The sequence below is a fragment of the Pinus tabuliformis genome, chromosome 9 (assembly GCF_031772625.1).
Source record: "Pinus tabuliformis cultivar Carrire ecotype Pingquan chromosome 9, CPIR1, whole genome shotgun sequence".
NCBI classification, from domain to species: domain Eukaryota; kingdom Viridiplantae; phylum Streptophyta; class Pinopsida; order Pinales; family Pinaceae; genus Pinus; species Pinus tabuliformis.
Window position 1 is genome coordinate 311574516 of NC_142307.1, and position 20435 is coordinate 311594950.

The 20435-nt window shown below is 40.7% G+C and overlaps 1 protein-coding gene and 1 pseudogene across 1 annotated transcript; one reads left to right on the plus strand and one right to left on the minus strand.

Moving 5' to 3' along the window:
• Window positions 1-2865: 2865 nt before the first annotated feature.
• LOC149148466 (uncharacterized) lies at window positions 2866-8405 on the minus strand. The gene is made up of 2 exons (XM_089440843.1): window positions 7499-8405; window positions 2866-3040 (listed from the first exon to the last, which is right to left on the minus strand). Exons 1-2 carry the CDS (start codon window positions 8388-8390, stop codon window positions 2970-2972), a joined length of 963 nt encoding a protein of 320 aa, XP_089296969.1. The 5' UTR covers window positions 8391-8405; the 3' UTR covers window positions 2866-2969.
• Window positions 8406-9274: 869 nt separating this feature from the next.
• Window positions 9275-20435, plus strand: part of LOC149148467 (15-cis-zeta-carotene isomerase, chloroplastic pseudogene) — a 33250-nt pseudogene continuing 22089 nt past the window's right edge.

Sequence of the window (20435 nt, forward strand, 5' to 3'; positions counted from 1 at the left end):
TAAGCCATGAAGGCCTCTTCCTAGAAGAGGAAGGCTCAGGTGGATAAATAGGATCCATGTGTTCCTCCACATAAGGGATTGTTACATCGTCTACCCATAAAAACTTTGGAAGTCTTTGATCATGGAGCATGGCACGGACAACTTCCACAATCATACAGTTCTTCCTTTCCGCCCGACCATTCATGCTCAGGAGTATGTGGTGTATTAGTTTCCCTCTTAATGCCAACCTCAGATATGCTTGAGTGAACCAATTGTAATATATCGGAGGTCTTGCTTTGGCATGAGGGGAATGGTCCCCTTTTGAGCTTTCCTTCGGCACATCCTGGACATACACCTTCTTTCTTTACTTGGAATTTGGGCATCCCTGTCAGCATTTGTCTTACATCGGGTAGAGCTTTATAATGAATGTGGGTAAACTTCCGATGGAAAAGTTCGGACTGAAGAGATGTGTCATACGACATGACACCTAGCGGACTTCCACCGACCTGATATAATGAATCAACATGAAAACCAAGAGTAAAGGCATCTTTAACATTATTTCTCCATACACGTACCTTGCCATTGATGAAGGTTACCTTGTAGCCTTTGTCTTCCATTGCCGAGATGGACACCATGTTCTTTTTGAGGTCAGGTAAATATAATACATTTTTTAAGTGGATTGTATTACCTGGAATTTCTAGCCTTCTTGAATGGTTGTCCTCTTCCTTGATTTACAACATTCCTTTTACCTTTGCTATTGAAATTTCCATTCCTTTGATTTCCATGAGAGGGATTTTGATCATCGTCCCGGTGTGAGTCCTTTCTATCAGGGCACTCCCTTGCATAGTGACCTGCTTTATCGAAAATGTAACATCATCCTTTTCTTCCTCCCTTACGTCCTGCCTTTCTTTTTGATTTAGTCCCAGAAATATTTCTTTTCTTAGCATGAGAAGAAAATGCAGCAGGAGGACCTTTAGGCATGGCCATTTCTTGCTCTTCTACCCTTGATTCTTCTTGGATGCATCTAGCCATTAATTCCTCGAAACCAGGAATTACATTATTGTTAAGAAAAGTAGTCCTAAACATGTACTATTCGGATGGTAATCCTCCAAGAGTCGTGAGTGCCATTTCCCTATTAGTAATAGTCTTCCCAATAGATAGGAGATCGTTCCTGATCTCGATGATTCTTAAGAAGTATGCTTGCATACTCTCATCTTTACCCTTCTTAATTTTGTTCAGCATATTTCTAAGAAACAAAACTTGATTTGTATCATTAACTTCAAATAAACTCACTAGTCTATCGTAGATTTCCTTGGAGGTGTTCAGGTCGGAGACGTAGGCCACCAAGCGCTTGTCAATAGAGTCCCCGATGATCTTCTTTGCTTTGACTTCTCTGATTTTCCATTTGTTCCTAGCAGCAGTGGATGCATTTGATGGAGGCTCAACAATATTTCCTCTCACATGGTCGAACACTCCCTGATCTTCTAGAGTTAGATCGATAGACATCTTCCATCCATGATAGTCAGCTTTCTCACGAAGCCTGTCCTTGACAGGAAAGAGTGATGAGGACCCCATAGTTTTTTTTAGGATAGCCTTGCCAATCTTCTCTTCAGTGATTGATCTTGCTCTTGCGCGGGCTTTGTCTTCACTTCAGCTCTGAAACCATGTTAAGTTATGGTATGTTCTATGATTAGAGAAATTTACTTTTCTTTCTTATTATTATTCATAGATTAGCAATCACATGTGCATAAATAAAGTGCAGATAGAACATTAAACGATCAACAGAAAACAGGCCAAGACAAGAGACACAAGATGTGGCGGCTAGCCAAGGACAAACCTCACAATGTGTGGGGAAATCCTTTGATCAAATCTTCTTTTATCTTCAATAATTTAGCAAAGAGAAATAGTACAATAAACCTGATTTATATCAACATCAACAAAACCTAGATCAGCAACATCAACATTAGCGGCTTCATCATCAAAACTAGGGCAGTCGATATCTCGCAAACGACCATCGAATCGGCTTGATTCCACGACCAAAAATTGTGGCCTTCAGAGGAGGTCCAGATGGACTGACAACACAGTTCAGAAGGGGAGGTTTGATGGTCAACGCTGTTCAAAGTTTGGATCTGCAGTTGCAACTTTAGGTTCAACAACTTCCTTCCACATGTGTGAGAGAGAGTCTCTTTTCTAGACATTAGAGAAGAGCCTCTTTTCTGCGTAGGAGAGAGAGAAAGAGAGATGTGATGAGATGAGTGTTGGAAATAATACTGAGAAGGGGGGGGTGAATCAGTATTATCAACTCAGATACTTTTCAATTTCATACTTAGATTCATATACGCGACTTCAGTTCAGTATATCAGCGTATATACGCGATTGTGTTAAATGCAACTAGCGTATATGCAGTAATCTTATGAATCAGTTAGCTTATCTTCAGTAAATTTATCAGAACATTATTAACCATAATAACAGTAATCAGGTGTAGTAAAATAGAATAGATCATCACACATTTTTTTTTCCAGGGAAAAAAGCAGTATTTATTATAATAATAAAAGTTTTGATCCAGTAGTTCTTAAGCCGCGCAGGGCTTAATGAAGCAGTCACAGCTCGACCCGCAGGGAGCTTTTTTACTGTTTGAGAAACTGGGAAAGTCTACCTCCCGAGAGGAGGTTGTGAATCCATTTGTTACAATAGTTCAAAAAAAACTGGAGTCTCCATATTGGAAAACAACTCCATTACAGTCAGAAAAAAGTGTCCATCAGCACTGTGTAAGAGCAAAATTTACAAAAATTGATAAACTGAAAGCCGAGAAATATATAGCCGGAAAAAACGAGAAGTGCTATGGAGGAATATATACAGAAAGTACAATCAGAGAGAGATATAAAATCTGATATGAGCCAACAAAAACGGGGCGGAGCATATACTGAGAAAGTACTACTGATCATAAGGAGGCAAGTCAGATCTGACTGATTGCCCCTGGAAAATTTCTTCTATCGCCCAGCTGTCCGGATCCTGTAGTATACCTGCCTTAGATAACTGATCGGCTTCTTCGTTCCTTTCCCTGTAGATATGACATAATGAAAACCTATTAAAGAGAGTCTTTAGGAATAATATCTCTTCAACAATTGTCACTAGAATTTGATTTTGACAAGCAGCAGATCCATTGACCCAATTTATAACGTTTAGAGAGTCCCCAAATAACTGAATTGTGTTGATGTGTCTGTGTTGAAGCCAGCAAAGAAGAAGGCGCAAAGAGGATAGTTCTGCAAAATTGTTGGTTCCTGGGCCCAACCCAACTGAGGCTTTTAGGATGTGTTCTGAATTGATGTGTAAACTCAAGCCTGCGCCAGCCCTATTATTTTGAGAGGCTCCGTCGAAGAAGCCACAAGGGATGTCCTCCTGAAAAATGAGATTGTTTTGATTTATTCTGGGTTTCTTAGCTTCAGGGGGAGGCAGAGTATGATAGATGGCTGCTATATTAGAGGCGATAGCGGAAGGCGGAGTAATTTGGTCCTGGAACAGGCTCTTATTTCTCACGAGCCACACACCCCAGCAGAAGATAATCGGAAGGTTCCACATATTCCCCTCTGAGTATGTATACCACCACTTCCTCCAGGATTCGTCTAGAGACTCATTTCCCCAATGTGCAATGACCTTGAGAAGCCCAGTGACCTCCGCCCAGATCTGCCGTGAGAAGGGACAGGAGATGAAAAGATGATTTAAAGTTTCCTCATTATCCTTACACAGGGGGCAACGCCCTGGGCCAACTAGAAACCTAGATTGGAGGATTTCCCAAGTCGGAGCCTTCTTTTTTAGAATACACCATAGGAAGAGCTTTGATTTTGCTGGGCTTTTAAGTTTCCATAATGCTTTGGACCACCATTCCGGAGCATCCCAACCTTTCTTTCCCAGAAGATAAGAGTAGCCCTCCTTTGGTGAATATCCCCCCGATTTGCTGTGAGCCCACATTAACCTATCAGGTTCCTCCTTGATCCTAACATTGGATCGTTTTAATTCTTTTATAAAACCTGTCCATTCGTTCTTCCATCTGATATTTAGCCCTAATTCTTCCTCATCCTTCCAGGCCTGGCCCCAAATGGAAAACTGCCCAACTCTTGCCACCTGATTTAATGAGGTGATATCTTTGGAATCAAGATGTAGAAGAAGCCTAGGAGATAAGGCGAATGCTTCGTTGCACCCGATCCAAGGGTCTCTACCGATCCTGATATGTCTACCATCTCCCACTTTCCAAGCTAAACCTTGCTCAATCAATGAGAAAGCATCCACTGTGGCCTTCCAAATTACAGATGAGTTTTTAGCCTTCTTGTTTTGACTCCGGATCCAATCTTCCAAGGGCGTTGGATCGATATACTTCCTTTTGATCACCCTTGTCCATAGATTTTCTGTGGTTATAAGCCTCCAGCCAGACTTTGCAGCTAAAGAGGTGCTGAACTCGGGAAGTCTTTTGATCCCCCAACCTCCCCATTCTTTTGATCTGGCCACTTTGTCCCAAGCCACCCACGGTAAACCAGAGAATTCCTTAGAACCAGCCCAAAGAAATCTGCAACAAATTCTCCTGATTTTCTCCATTACTCCTTTAGGAATCCAAGTTAGAGCGGCCCAGTAAACCGGAATGGCTAGCAAGACCGACTTGATGAGAGTTAGCCTACCAGCTCTGGATAGCCATCTAAAGCTCCAGTGTGATATTCTAGCTTCAATTTTTGCTATGATCCAGTTCCAATCTGCTTTTCTGTAGGTGACAGGTTTTAGCCAAAACCCCAAATATTTGAAAGGAACATCCAAGGATTGGCTAGGAAACGGAAAAAGATCAGCTATAAGGCTCCTTTCCCTTCTGTCCACCTCTGCTAAACAAACTTGTGATTTCATAGAATTTATCTGCATTCCTGTAGCTTTAAGAAAAAGATCAAAGACACATTTTATCTCCTTTAATTCGCTGGAATTTCCATTTGTAAAGATCAATATGTCATCGACGAAAAGGAGATGGGTGATAAAGAGATTTATGGCTACCTCTATACCTTTTACCTTGTCCGCACTTCTGGCTTTATGGATCAGCCTGCTAAGACCTTCGGCCACAAGGAGAAACAGAAGTGGAGATAATGGGCACCCTTGTCTAAGGCCCCTCTGGCTAGAAAAGAATGAAGAAGCAGCTCCATTGACCAGAACTGCAAAGCTGACATTAGTTATGCAACCCATGATCCAACTGACAAATTGGTAGTTGAATCCCACATGAGTAAGAAGCATTCGAAGGTAGAGCCAGCTAATCCTATCAAATGCTTTGGAAAGGTCAATTTTTAGAACAGCTCCTTTCTTTTTCTTTAATTTGATACTATGGATTGTCTCCTGAGCAACCCCTATAGCTTCATGAATTTGTCTGCCATCTAGGAACCCAAATTGTTCCATAGATATGTTCCTTGACAGAATTGGAGCTAATCTGAGGGCAATGACCTTTGAAATAATCTTATAAATACAGTTGCACAAAGAAATTGGTCTGAAATCATCAAAGCTTTCTGGCTCGTTCTTCTTAGGAATGAGAGCAATAAATGTTGAATTAAATGGTCTATAAATATCTCCTTTCAATCTGGACTCCTCAACAACTTCGGATATCTCATCTCCAATTAAATCAAAGAAATGAAGAAACAATTCAATAGTCCAACCATCAGGACCTGGACTTTTGTCTTTGCCTATAAGCTTCATGGCTGCTTCAGTTTCCGCCTTGGTGACCGGAATTGAAAGATCTTCAGATTCTTCTTCCTCAATGAATCTGGGGAAACATTGCACCGTTTTGAAGATTTCTGCTATAGTTGCTTCTCTCTGATCAGAGAATAACTTATGAAAATGTCGTTTCCCTAGTCCAGAGAGATCAGAAAAGGACTTGACCTCTCTTCCTTCTTCATTTTTAAGGCTCCAAATTGTATTTATTGATTTTCTTCCTTTTGCAAAATTATGAAAGAATTTTGTATTTTCATCCCCAGACTTAAGCCAGATTGCCCTGCTCTTGATTCTCCATTGTTCTTCCTTTTCCAGAAGAATTTTGGTTTGCTGCTTCTCCAGAAGAAGAATTCTTTCCTTGGATTCTTGAGATGAATATCCATCAGAATCCAAACTCTCCTTTTTCTTCAGATCTTCCCTAATACTGTTTAGCTCCTCATTTTGTTTCAATTTCCTATCCCTTGCCCAAGAGATTGTTTCAGATTTCATTCTTTTTAAATTTTCCATGAACAAATAGCTTTTCTCCGCTCCTACATTGTGATCAGGGTGAATCCAAGTTTTTTTAAACAAATCACTGAAAGAGGGATCTTGAAGCCAAGCTGGATTAAATTTGAAAGGGGCGGGGGGCTTGTGAGGAGGAGAAGAGAGATCTAGAAAGATTGGGAAATGGTCGGAATTCCCTATTTCATCAACCCACTGTCTGATAAGGGGAATTTTAGCAGAAAGAGGATCTGAGAGGAGGAAGCGATCAAGCCTCTTAGCTATCCTGTCAGCACCAACTCTTCGATTCCGCCAAGTTGGCTTTAGCTTGATCGGGAGAGGATCAACTAAATTATTCGCTGAGATGAGATTGTGGAAAAATTCTGTTTGTGGATCTTCTCTCGCCATGGGTCCCCAGGCTTCGGCACGACCTAGAGAGAAATTTAGGTCACCACCCAGAATCATCGATGGAGTTTTCATAATAGATGTAGCCATCAAGGAATCCCAGAAAAATTCCCTGCCTTGACAAGGCCCATAAATATTTATAATGGAGATTGGGAACTGGAAGTCAGGGGATACTATCTCCATTCCCATTACGTTCTTCATCCCCCAAGTATTGAGAACTTTAACTCTCCCATCTTTGAACCCAATTGCTAATCCCCCCGAATGACCAAAGGCATCCATGGCGCAGAAGGACCACCCAGGAAGAAGAGCCATAAGCATAGGTTCGATCTCAGAGGCCTTCCCAAGGGTTTCTTGCAGAAGGATAACATCTACTTTAGAGTTGAGAATCCAATCTTTCAGGGCCAGTTTTTTAGGTTTGCTGGCCAAACCTCTGCAGTTCCAGGATGTAAATATCATTTGATAACTCCTTCGGGGGGAAGGACTGCTCTAAGGACCCCCTGGATGGAGAATTGTTTGCCATCTGCAATATCCATCTTTGCTTTGAGTTTTGCCTTGAATAGATCAGATTTCCGTCCTCGTTTGTTCTTGGATTTTGACTGTGAAGGAATCAAGCCCAGCCCACCTAAAGACTCCTGAATCACTTGGATCCCACCCTGGGATCGCAGATTGTAAGGACAAGGGGTTCGAGTCATAGGAAGAGGAAGAGGGGGCCAATTTTCTTCACAGTTTATATCCAGGAGGGGCAGAGTTTCAGTTAGGGATTCCACATTTGGCTCAGAGAAATGGTCGCCCAAATTGTCAACAATTTTTAAGTTTTTTTCAAGATAAGACAAAGAGGCAATGTTACATTTTTCATTTGAAGACACAGGAGAAATAAAAGAGGAGGGAGTCCCCGAGCACTTACCCTTCTCAGGATCGTCGGATAGGTTTGGAAGTGTTCCTTCAGCCGAGCATTTCTCTGCTTCCGGGACTTTGGCTGTTACCTCGACGGCCCCTTCCACAACGGCCTGGTCTGTACCAATTTCTGCTTCCAGATTTGTAGACTTTGCGTTTGTATTCGATGGTTCTTTCTCGGTCTCCTCTGCCTCCATATTCATTTGTTCATGTGGCTCCGGCAGGTCCTGCTCCATCCTTATGTGAGCATCGGATTGTGCATTTGCTCTATGAGCAGGAGTCCTACGAAAATGTCGCCTTCTTCTCTTATGGGGGCAATCTTTTGCTAAATGGCCGTGCTCGTGGCACCAATGGCATCTAAAAGGAAGGTATTCATAGTCTAAAAGCTGCTCATGGACATATTCGCCAAATTGAAGGTTTACCTTTTGTGCCAAACCCCCACTTGGTTTGAGCATTACAAGAAAACGCGCGGTTGCCAAATTGTTTGTTGTTAAGAAGGACATGTCTGCAGTCATGTATTCCCCCAGCCGGTTGCCGATTGTTCTGAAAACTTCCTCAGTCCATAGAAGGGAGGGTAGACCCGGAGCGCGTACCCAGACAGGAAAAGAGTCAGTACGTTCCTTGATAGCATCAAATAATGGAGACCATTTTTTGAATAGAACGGGGATGTTATCAATATGCCATAAACGCTGCAGAACCCAATCCGCCGTGTCTTTGTCTTCAAATTTGAACTTAAACCATCCTTTTGCTAGAACTTGTGCTTCGAAATTTACGGGTCTTTCTGGAGTGAAGCTTTTTTCCCCCCATTCTTGAAGAAAAACTGATGAATATGGCTTACCTCTTACTCTTCCTACCAAAGTGCAGTCAGCCACCGCAATGGCTTCTCTCATCGAAACCTCCATCCCTAGAACCAGATTCTCCGCTATTATCTGAGAACCAATAGGTCTTTTCTGTTTCCTTGTCGTGCCTCTTGGCCTTGAGCATTCCCCCCCCGGTCTTCTTCCTTCACAGTCCTCGGTAATATCAGATGTTATTTGAGCCGAGCCCAAGATGGTATCTGGTTCCCATAGTGGCGGGATCTGTCCTGAAAGAACCAGGTTGACATTTCCGGTGGACAGAGTTTCAGCCCCTTGTCCATCATTTCCTGCCGGTCCGACAGCTAAGGAGGTGCCTTGATCGCTTGGCTGAACCTCGGGGAGGCCTTGTGAATCTCGGGAGAGAGAAACCCTCGTGAGCGAACCTGGAGCGCCTGGGGGTCTAGAATGCTCGTCGACCGCAGGAAACCCTAGCTGTGAGATTTCTTCGAGCCCTTTAGGGTTTGGAAACCGTGGTTTCAGAGAAAGACCCTTTGGCTCCGAAGGCTTTGATGCCGCAAACGCCCTTCTCAGATCTGTCTCTATCGCTTGATGAGAAGGGCCGGTCGAAAAATCTTCTGGCTGGAGCTCTCTGTCCGGCGCCTGAACATGGGAAAGAACCTGAAGGATCTCCGGCTGTGTAGCTGACGCCAAGCTGGGGGAATCTACTGATCCAAAATAATAGTCCACATTCTGTGAGTTGATTTCTTTGCCCCACATGGAGAGAATGTCCTCGACGTCTAGGTCCAGTGCAAGAAACTCGGAGGGCTTAACCATGGTTGTTATTAACGAAGGAGAGAGACCACCGACAGACCGAAAGAAACGGAGACTGCTAACAGCTGACAGTTGACAGTGATAAAAAAATTGTCTTTATCGACCCTAGGAAAGACCAAAACGCGAAATAACCTCCAACTGCCAGTTGCAAGGAGCTGATGGGAAGCTTCGAGAAGGCAGCTGTGCGTGAAACTGGCCTCTGCTGTTCACCCAAGCCCTGTTCGAGGTTCAAGGATTTGACCAGGGATCGAGTTCCTTCCCCGCTGCATCCTTCCGTCCTCTGTCAGTTGAGTTTGCTGTCCAGTCATATCAGAACTATTTTTTCCCCATTAAGAGTAAAATTTTTGCAGCAGAAGTTTTTTTTTTTTTTTTTTTTTTTTTTTTTTTTTAATAGATCATCACACATAATAAGCACACATGAACACAATATATAAGGTGGAAACCCAATGTGGGTGAAAACCACCTGCTGCAATTCGTCTCTTTCTTCCTTTAATAAGAAACTTCTTTTACAATGTACTGGTGCAGTCCTTTACTAGCACGCAGGCTTCAACCTGCAGAGGGCTACAACCCTCTTAGCTCTTGTACTAGCTAATATACTAGTTCGTAGGTGCTGACCTACAGAAGGCTACAACCCTCTTTTCTTCAGGGACCACGTTTCATTAATTTTCAGACTGGATCCATGAGTACAAAACAATCACTGCTGCAATACAATCATCAACTTATACTTGCATCATAAATCTCTAAATCACCCAATTCTGAATCACTGAAAACCCTGTCATCAAAGACACAGAACCCAAACCAGAGCCCAGAACTCTGCAACAACCACTAGAATCAACAGCAACCTAAAACACCAAATCTCATAATGCATACGCTACTTGACTATATCAAAACCGCGTGTGTACGCGCTTTTACCAGAGACAACCCACGTACAGATCTAAAGATAATTACTTATACCTTTGCTGTCAGATCCAACCTTATCCAAGCGTCACAAACAGATAACCAACAATACTAGATCTTCCCACTTCATCAGACATCCATTCCTTGCTCCACATTCTTGCCTAATGATCTTCTCCTCCTTTTATAGTCTTAGGCCTTGCTCAATACCACGGTCCAAAACCATAATAAATCAATACCAAGAGCCCAATACTTGGGTTCAACACACTTTTCGAGATACCATGGTCCAAAACCATAGGTTCAAATACCGAGGACTAACTACCACGGACCAAGACATAAGTTTTCCCACCTGTACGTGCTTTTCCTTGCGTGAAAGTACATGTATACGCATACGCGTCTTCTGCACGTCCAACCCGCGTGTATACGCTGATTTGTCACAATGAACCTGCGTATATCTCTTTCTTGACCTGCTGTACTAAAATCTGTCCTCTGATTAAGTTGCCATCACCTGTATCAACCTCTGAGTGAGTTGCCATCAAGGACAACACTTGTATCATAATGCCAACAATCTCCCCCTTTGGACTTGATGGCAACCACCACACCAAGTCACTCTCCCCCTTTGACATCAAGGGAAAAGGGCGGACCAAGATATTCTCTTCCTTGGTATACCTTTTGCTGTCCATACTCCCCCTGAGTACATGCTGAAATTTCTGATTGAGCTCCCCTTTGTATATGCCAAGTTGTATCAATCCATCCATGCTCCCCCTGAGCAGATGCAAGTTCTAAGACCAACAATTCATTCAAGACCATGACTATCATTCATCATATATGATCTGTACCATAAGCATCAGCATCCAAACCTGCAATACCATTCCTTTGATCAAACAGCAAGATGTATCATTTAGCTTCATAGAATTTAGCAACAAATTCTAACCATAATGCCAACAATGCATTATTTGAAGTATATGCTCCCCCTGAGCTTGAGCCAACCATGACCGAACCATTTCTTGGGTCTGTTCTGCTGCCCTTTCTTCTGATCTCTATATACACGACTCTGCAGCCTGTAACTCGCGTATATATGCGACTTATCTTCATTATATCAGCGTATGCAAGATGGAATAATGAATTTCTTCACTTTCAGTATCCCCTGTGTCTGTTATGTCAGCTAACTGAGTTATGTCACACCTTTCTGTCTCTAATTCTGTCTTCTTCAATTCCTGGAACTGTGATGATGTATGGTCCTCTTGATTTGAATTTTGAAATTTGCTCCTGCATTCCCTTGCTTTATGTCCAAGTTTGTTGCATGTATAACATCTTACATATTTCATGTTCCTTCTATTGCAATCAATTGCTTTGTGTCCATATGCATTGCAGGCAAAGCAATATCCTCTGAAATACCTGGGATGTGATGATCTTTTGTTATGGTCTTGAACCATTCTACTTCTACATCTGGCTGCAACATGTCCAAGATTATGACATACATAACATTCAACATTATTCAGTGGAGGAAATAATCGTCTATCACTTCCATAGTTAGGAGTAAAGGATTTTCCTTTAGGAATTTCTTTCCTTGGTTGTTCCTTGTTGAGCATTTCAGATTTCTCATTAGAGTTTCTTGCCTCACCTTGTGAGCTAGATTCACCTTCAACGGATTCATAAAAACCAAGGCCAGTTTTGATAATAGGGGATCTTTGACTACCAAGAATGTCATCCAAAATCTTAGTACTATCTTGAAATCGCAACAATTTATCCTTTTCTTCTAATTTACCTTTTAAGATATTTACCTCAACCTGATGTTGTTCTTCCTTTTCCAGATACTGATTCCTTAGGTCTTCTTCAGCTTTTCTTCCTTCTTCCACTTGTTGCTTTAATTTGATCACTTCATGTTCTTGATCTTCAAGAGCTTCTCTGTTCTGCTCTCTTGATTTTCCAAGATCTTCTTTTAGAGAGAGGATCTCTGATTCAAGTCTCTGAATTGTTATGCTCTGATCATTTACTATATCTTGCAATTTCTCCCTTACCCTGGTTACTGTCTCCAATTGTTCGTTTAATTTGGTAACTTCCTCAGTTTCTGCATTCTTCTTTTCATAGGCCATGAGACTTCTAATGTCTTCACTACCATTTAATGAGTCATTACTTTTAACATAGGTATAATAGCTTCTATTACCTTCTTCAGACATCTTTCCTTTGTTATGAGGGCATTTAGCAGCGTAGTGACCAACTCTACCACATGAAAAACATTTGAAAGGTAGCTTACCTTTGAACCGTCCAGTTCCCCATTCAAGATTCTTGACAAAATTTACCTCATCTTCTTCCTCTGACATGTATCCTGACGCTTTGAATGCGACTTCTGATGGTCCCTCTTTTTGCATTTCAAAAGCAGTTAAGATTCCGTGAAGCTGTGACATGGTGATTGTCTGCAGATTCTCCTTTTCTTCTATGGCAGACACTTTGGAATCAAATTTAGCAGACAGAGATCTCAAAACCTTTTCAACTAAGACAACTTCCTTAAATTCTTCACCCAAATCCCTCATACAATTTACAATTTCATCCATACGCAGGAAATAATTAGCTATGCTTTCATTACTATGCATCTTAAGATTTTCATACCGGATTCTGAGAATTTGAAGCTTTGCTCTTTTTACCTGATCATCTCCTTCGTAGCTCAGAATGATTTTGTCCCATATTTCCTTAGCTGATTTGAAATGCATGACCTTCATAAATTCTGATTGTGTCAAACTTCCCAATAAGACAGTAACAGCTTTGGCATTGAGCTCCTATTGCTTTCTCTCTGCTGCATTTGTAGGAGTTGCTGATGGGAATTTGTATCCTCCTTCTACGATTCCCAAAACTTCTGCTCCAAGTGATTGTAGATATGCAATGGTTCTTATCTTCCAGTGGGTAAAATTGTTCCCGTCAAATATTGGTGGCCTGATGTGTGCCTCTCTTTCTGGATTAGTCATTCTGATGGATCTTTTCCTTCAAGCGATCAAGCTACCTCTGAAGAACTTGGCTCTGATACCAATTGTTGGAAATAATACTGAGAGGGGTGGTAAATCAGTATTATCAACTCAGATACTTTTCAATTTCATACTCAGATTCATATACGCGGCTTCAGTTCAATATATCAGAGTATATACGCGACTGTGTTAAATGCAACTAGCGTATATGCAGTAATCTTATGAATCAGTTAGCTTATCTTCAGTAAATTTATTAGAACATTATTAACTATAATAATAGTAATCAGGTGCAGTAAAACAGAACAGATCATCACACATAAGAAGCACACATGAACACAAGATATAAGGTGGAAACCCAATGTGGGTGAAAACCACCTGCAGCAATTCGTCTCTTTCTTCCTTTAATAAGAAACTTCTTTTACAATGTACTGGTGCAGTTCTTTACCAGCACGCAGGTTTCAACATGCAGAGGGCTACAACCCTCTTAGCTCTTGTACTAGCTAATATACTAGTACGTAGGTGCTGACCTACAGAAGGCTACAACCTTCTTTTCTTCAGGGACCACGTTTCATTAATTTTCAGACTGGATCCATGAGTACAAAACAATCACTGCTGCAATAGAATCATCAACTTATACTTGCATCATAAATCTCTAAATCACCCAATTCTGAATCACTGAAAACCCTGTCATCAAAGACACAGAACCCAAACCAGAGCCCAGAACTCTGCAACAACCACTAGAACCAACAGCAACCTGAAACACCAAATCTCATAATGCATATGCTACTTGACTATATCAAAACCGCGTGTGTACGCGCTTTTACCAGAGACAACCCGCGTACAGATCTAAAGATAATTACTTATACCTTTGCTGTCAGATCCAACCTTAGCCAAGCGTCACAAACAGATAACCAGCAATACTAGATCTTCCCACTTCGTCAGACATCCATTCCTTGCTCCACATTCTTGCCTAATGATCTTCTCCTCCTTTTATAGTCTTAGGCCTTGCTCAATACCACGGTCCAAAACCATAATAAATCAATACCAAGAACCCAATACTTGGGTTCAACACACTTGTCGAGATACCATGGTCCAAAACCATAGGTTCAAATACCGAGGACTAACTACCACGGACCAAGACATAAGTTTTCCCACCTGTATGTGCTTTTCCTTGCGTGAAAGTACGTGTATACGCATACACGTCTTCGGCACGTCCAACCCGCTTGTATACGCTGATTTGTCACAATGAACCTGCGTATATCTCTTTCTTGACCTGCTGTACTAAGATCTGTCCTCTGATTAAGTTGCCATCACCTGTATCAACCTCTGAGTGAGTTTCCATCAAGGACAACACTTGTATCATAATGCCAACAATGAGTGAGTGAAAATGAGGAAGAGTCCTCTTGTATTTATACACAAATGATGATGTTTGAATAGATGTGACTGTTGGGCTTCTGAGCCTACATGAGTTGTACGTCGGCTTGATAATAATTCCATAATCAAAATAAATTCATATATCCATAAATACTTATCAGAATCGGATGATATTTAGATCAATTCTACAGCTCTCAATGAGAGGAATCTAATAAAAATATTATCAGCCATGAATAAGATGACCCACATGAAGTTTGGCCCTAGTTGCTAGTTTTAACAATTCTGTAATGTTTTGGGCCACCGAGCCGTCTCTGACTGAGATAGCTAGTCAACTTGACAACTGAGTCTAGACTAGAGATATTTTCCTGTTATGAATGTTCTTGCTCCCCTCTCCATATAAATAGGGGAAAGCAAGACTTAAAAAAAGTTTAGAAATTCTATAGAAAAGACTACATGCCATTTTCAGATGATTTTTTCTTTGTAACTCAAATCTTTTTCAGAATATCAAGGATATGGTTTTGATTCCCCCTTGGAGTATTACAATATGTGTTCCTTCTATTAAATCTCATTTTATGTTCATCTTTCCTCTCTGTGTTCATGCAAGTTATTGTTGCTAAAAATGTTTCAAGCTTCCTCATAGATTTATTTGTATTTATATGTGAATGCAAGTGCCTGTAATTATATCACAGATTCACTTGTCTCAATACTTCTGATGCATATACTTGTGTGGGCTATTGAAATCATATCTTTAAATTTGCAACACATGAATCGTAGCATTCCTCCCCTCCTTCACCCATTATTTCTGGTTGCAAGTCAAATAAGTATAGAAATCCTTAATGCCTCAAGGTCTATGTGCTAAGTGTAGAATTATTGAAGCCTTATGCTCTATGTGATGAGTTTCTCCTTCTCTTTGTCCTCTCTCATCTTCTCTGCAAAATCTTATTAAGCTGTAAGCCCTTGAATTAATTAGCCTCCACTATTTTTATGCATATTTATGAGATCTGAACCTATAAAGAAGTACCAGAAATCCATATCTTATTTATTTGGATAAATGAACTAACCTATGTCCTATATATATATGTATCTATAGAACATACATGATGTCTCTAGTTTCCTATAAATCATTTGAGACACACAAATATAGATGTGCCCAAGCGTTGGTCTTGTAAGCAATCCAAGGTTATCTCTGGGAGCTACAACAAGACCAACAGATTGTCTTTTCACTGCTCCTCGGAAGGCATTTCTCGGGATTTCCTGAAGGATTTGTCCTCCATGAACTTTACATCCCGCCAAACTACTACCTTCGTACTCCCTCAAATATAGACTCTATATGCCTTAGCCTCCTCGTTATATCTGTTATAGACATTTTTGTGCCTTACAGCTATAAGCATGAAATGTCCATAATTCAAGGGATCCAAAGTCCCCAAAGATGTTGTTACAACTCCTAAAGGAACAAGGTCAACCAATGACAGCTTCTCCTAGAAGTTCTACACCAAAACCCATTCATAAATAGTCAATTCAGGATCAATTCAGAGGCTCCACTAGCTGCCTGTGTTGAAATGCAGAGACTACACTGGCTAGGTGCACTGCAACGCAGGTGGAAGCACTACCAGGGTGCGCTGAGCGGGAAATGACAAATGGCAAGCTCATTCAACGAGGTGGAAAGACCATGGAAGCTTCCAGAATCTTCTCCAATGACACTTGCCTCAATGAATTCGACTAGGGATGAGTAAGAGGCTCTCAACCTCCAAGTGGAAGAAAGAACTGACAGAGAGAAGCCACAAGTCAAAACATAAGCTGTCTCATCCTCTCTGCTGACATCTATATATGGATCTCTCACCCAGAGGTTCAAGAAGGCTGGAATTTTGTACTTTGCAGAGAATTGCTGTTGGTTTGAGATTGAGATTAGTACATTGGGTGATTTATGCTTTGTTGGAGGAGAGGAAGGGATTCCTTTGCTGGGAGGTAGATGCTGGATCAGAACTCACTTGGTTGTATCTCCTCTTGGACTTTCTTATTCTGTCAATAAACTATTTGAGTTTCTCCTACATGCTGTATACCAATGATGTTTTGTTATGCTTACATGTTTAGCTTAATCTGATCTTGAGCTTTTTATGAATGTATATCTGTATCTTTGTGTAGTTTCTCTCTCTTGTGATCTTGCAGGAATTCGGTGAAGCTGGGCCGGTGAAGGAGCAAGAAGCTGGGAGCTACTGAAGAGAGGAGTGATTTGGATCGACAAACTAGCGGAAGACACAGGTTAGTTACATCCTTCTTCCTCATTTACATTTCATAAAGAAGAAATACTCAAATAAGTTTCCTTGTTTGTTGCTAAGGCACTATCACACCTTAGAGTGGGATAGGGGCATTCCGAATTGGATACTTTTCCCAACAACAATATCCCACAAGATATCCTTTCCCAATAGTTTGATCTAATTTCTTTCTCTTTTCTTTGGGTATAAGACAATATGCAAAACTCCCAAATACCCTGAAATGACTGACTTCAGGTGTTTTCTTGGTGAAGACCCTTTCCAGAGTGATTTTGCCTAATGCCTTGTGTGGAGTCCTGTTCTAGAAATAAACTGCCATGCTACATGCTTCTGCCCACTAGGAATTTGGGCATATCCTGATCATACAACATTGCCCTAGCTGCTTCCACAATAATCCTATTTTTCCTTACTGCTACTCCATTCTGCTCTAGATTGTAGGGAGCTATCCACTCTCTTCTAATTCCTTTCCTAGTGCAAACATCAGTGAAGTAGCGTAACACTTTTATCTTCTTTCCTGTCAGATTCTCTATTAGAGCCTTGAAATTTTTGAATCGACCAAAAACCTCATCCTTGGTTTTCATAAAGTAGATCAAAGTCTTCCTAGAATGGTCATCGATGAAGGTGATGAAGTATTCAACACCATTAAGAGCTTTTTTGGACATAGGTCTGCAGATGTCTAAGTGTATCAATCCTATAACACTATGAGCTCTATTGTTACTTCTATAAAACGCTGCTTTGGCATACTTGCGTAGAGCGTACCCTTTGCATACATCATCTCGTTCAGTACTTAATTCTGGAACCCCTGATACTGTTTTCCTGAGAATTCTTAGATTCCCATGGGTTAAGTTCCCCATCCTCTAGTGCCATAGTTCATTCAAATATTTATCTCCATTGCTGCCTATCAATGCCATTGGAGACTCTAGCTATAATCTATAGAACCTGTTACTTCTGATTCCAATCTGGGCCTTGTTTTTCCAACTCAGGTGCTTGATATATACTTTCTCCTTGATAAAGAAAACATCATAGACCTTGGCTTTAAGTTGAGATAGAGAGAGTAAGTTCATCCCCAATCCTAGCATATGCAACACATTGGTTGCTCGAAGCCGCTCTCCTGCTTCAGTTTGAAATACTACAATACCTCTTCCTACGGGGGTAAACTTTGCCTTATTTCCCATGTTGATCTGAAAATTAATCATTTCTTCCTTATAATTTGAAAACATTCTCGAATTCCTGTCATATTCCAGGAAGCTCCACTATCTATATACCAAACCTGAGAGGAGGCATATCTTGCTAGGAAAGCGACTTCTTCTTCTAGTGTGGAAGCTAACATAGAATAATCGTGATCCATGTCCCTCGTGATTTCTTCTGGAAATATGCGTGAGTCCCTTTGAGTTGATGCCTATGCATCATGATCTTGACCCATAACCAACTCTTTTTTCCTGTTGTCGGATCTCTGCTCTGATACCATGTGAAAATTTCTAACCTGAAATTCTACTGCAGCAACTGATTTATTTCACCTACATATTCTTCACAATAAGTTATTTACAAAATCCCTTAAGAAAATATTAAAATAATTATATTGCAATTATCACATAATTAAACTGAGAAAATAACAATGATATACATGCATAAGAACCAATCACATCAACACGGTTGTTTTTTGGAAATTATCCCTGGAAAAACCCAATGTGGGAAAACCAATGCAACAGATGAGGGTTTTATTAATCTTCAGCAAAAATCACTTTCCAAGGAATGGTTTTATAGATAAACTAAGAGAAAACACTTGAGACTTTCCCTGGAAACTTTCCGACAACCTCGAGACCCTTCTCCCACTTCTGCGTCACTCTGTGTGGTTCTGCGTCAGCCTGTGTCAGAGCTGCATTTCCCCTGGACTGCATCTCCCTCTGCACTGTCTCTCAATGCCCCTGTGTCACCTCCTCCTCAGTCACTGACTACTACTAATGCCCTCCTCTTCCTCTACCCTCCAACTCTCCCTCTGAAATCGATCTCCTCCTCTTTGAGAATTGATTTTCGTTGGGATACTGAGCATCTATCGGTGTATCTCCAAATGATCCTCAGATGTTCTCTTATACTTTTCCCATTGACGAATCAATGGTCAAGATTAAGTCTCTAATAAATGGTTAAGATTAAAATAGAATTCATCCTCATCTTTAAGAAGATTCTTACCCTTATCTTTATTAATACCCATTAATATTTTTATTTTCCTAAGTTTAGACTTAAGAACCCATTAAAAATATTAATTATTTTAATAACTGCTCATCCGAGTGGAATTTCTCTAAACAATTTCTGGGTCTTGGAGATCTCATGCGCCTTAGCCTCTCCACAAAATTTCAAGGCTATAATACATCTGATTCTACCAAAAATCAACAATTTACAACTCAATAAATCACACAACTAATAGTATATTGTACCCGTACTCTAGTCTCAACTGGGTCTTTCCTAGAATTGACATGCATGAGTTTCTAATGAGTGAATATTTAGGTATCTAGAGTAGCACTTGTGGATGCATCGGTGCACTAACTGAATACTAATCCTCTACTAGTTCAACAAAAAATTAGAATAGTTTAATTGACTATAACTCAGTAAACTGAGTTATCTAATTACAACTCAATCTAAACTCATACTAGACCCCTAAAATTTAGGGAGAACACTTACATGACTACCAAAAGACTTCCAACTCAAAATTCTTAGCTAATTAAGCAAATTAAACTTAATTAACTATTGACAATTTGTTATGAGAATACAATTCTATTTTAATTCATAGCTTAATTTAAGGACAAATTAAACCAGAATTTCTTGTTATCATTTCTCAACACTCCCTCTCAAAAAGAAAGGGATTATCTGCTACCCCAATCCTGTCTCTATGAAACTCAATTTTACATCTTGACAATTCCTTTTTCAAAATGTAAGCATCTTTCTCCCCGATGGGAATGTACTCTAATAACATGATCCGCCTCAATACACAATCTTGTAGATGATGATATCAGATATCAATGTGCTTGGACCTATCATGAAAAATTGGATTTTCAGAGAGCTTGATAAAACTATGATTATCACAATAAATCACGGTCATAACCATCTACTGACCAAACATACCAATTAGAATCTTCCTCATGCATATGGCCTCGCATGATGCATGACTTGCAACCATGTACTCTGCCTCTGTCGAGCTGAGTGCAACTAATCTTTGCTTTTATTGTTGTACCAAGACACTTCCATTGACCCAATACTGCAAATCCCTCCTGATGTGATCTTCCTATCAAATGGACTCCCCACAGAATCTGTGTTCATGAAGCCTTGAAGCTTCACTCCCTCTATCCCTCTGTACCATAACCGGTACTGAGTAGTGTCCCTGAGGTATCTCAATACATGATTTTCCGCCTTCTAATATAGCTTGGTAGGCCTAACCATCGCTTGACTAAGTTGGTTATCTGCATAGCATAAATCCATTCATGTGTTCACCAAGTACATGAGTGAACCCACAAGCTGCCTGTAAATAGTAGCTTCCATTACCTCTCCCGAAGTAGCATCTTCCTTCCTCTAATTACTAGCTAGAGGAGTCTCCATAAGCTTGCAACTCTCCATGCGGAACCTCTTGAGTACCTCGTTGGCATACTTTCCTTGAGACACAAACAAATCCCCATCACCCTGCCATACTTCCATGCCCATAAATTAATGCATGAACCCCAAGCCCTTCTTATCAAACTCTCTTGCAAGGTCCTCGCAATATTTGATCAGTTGATCATCAACATAAAATAAAATGATCAACAATTTACCTTCCACAACTATGTGGTACAGGT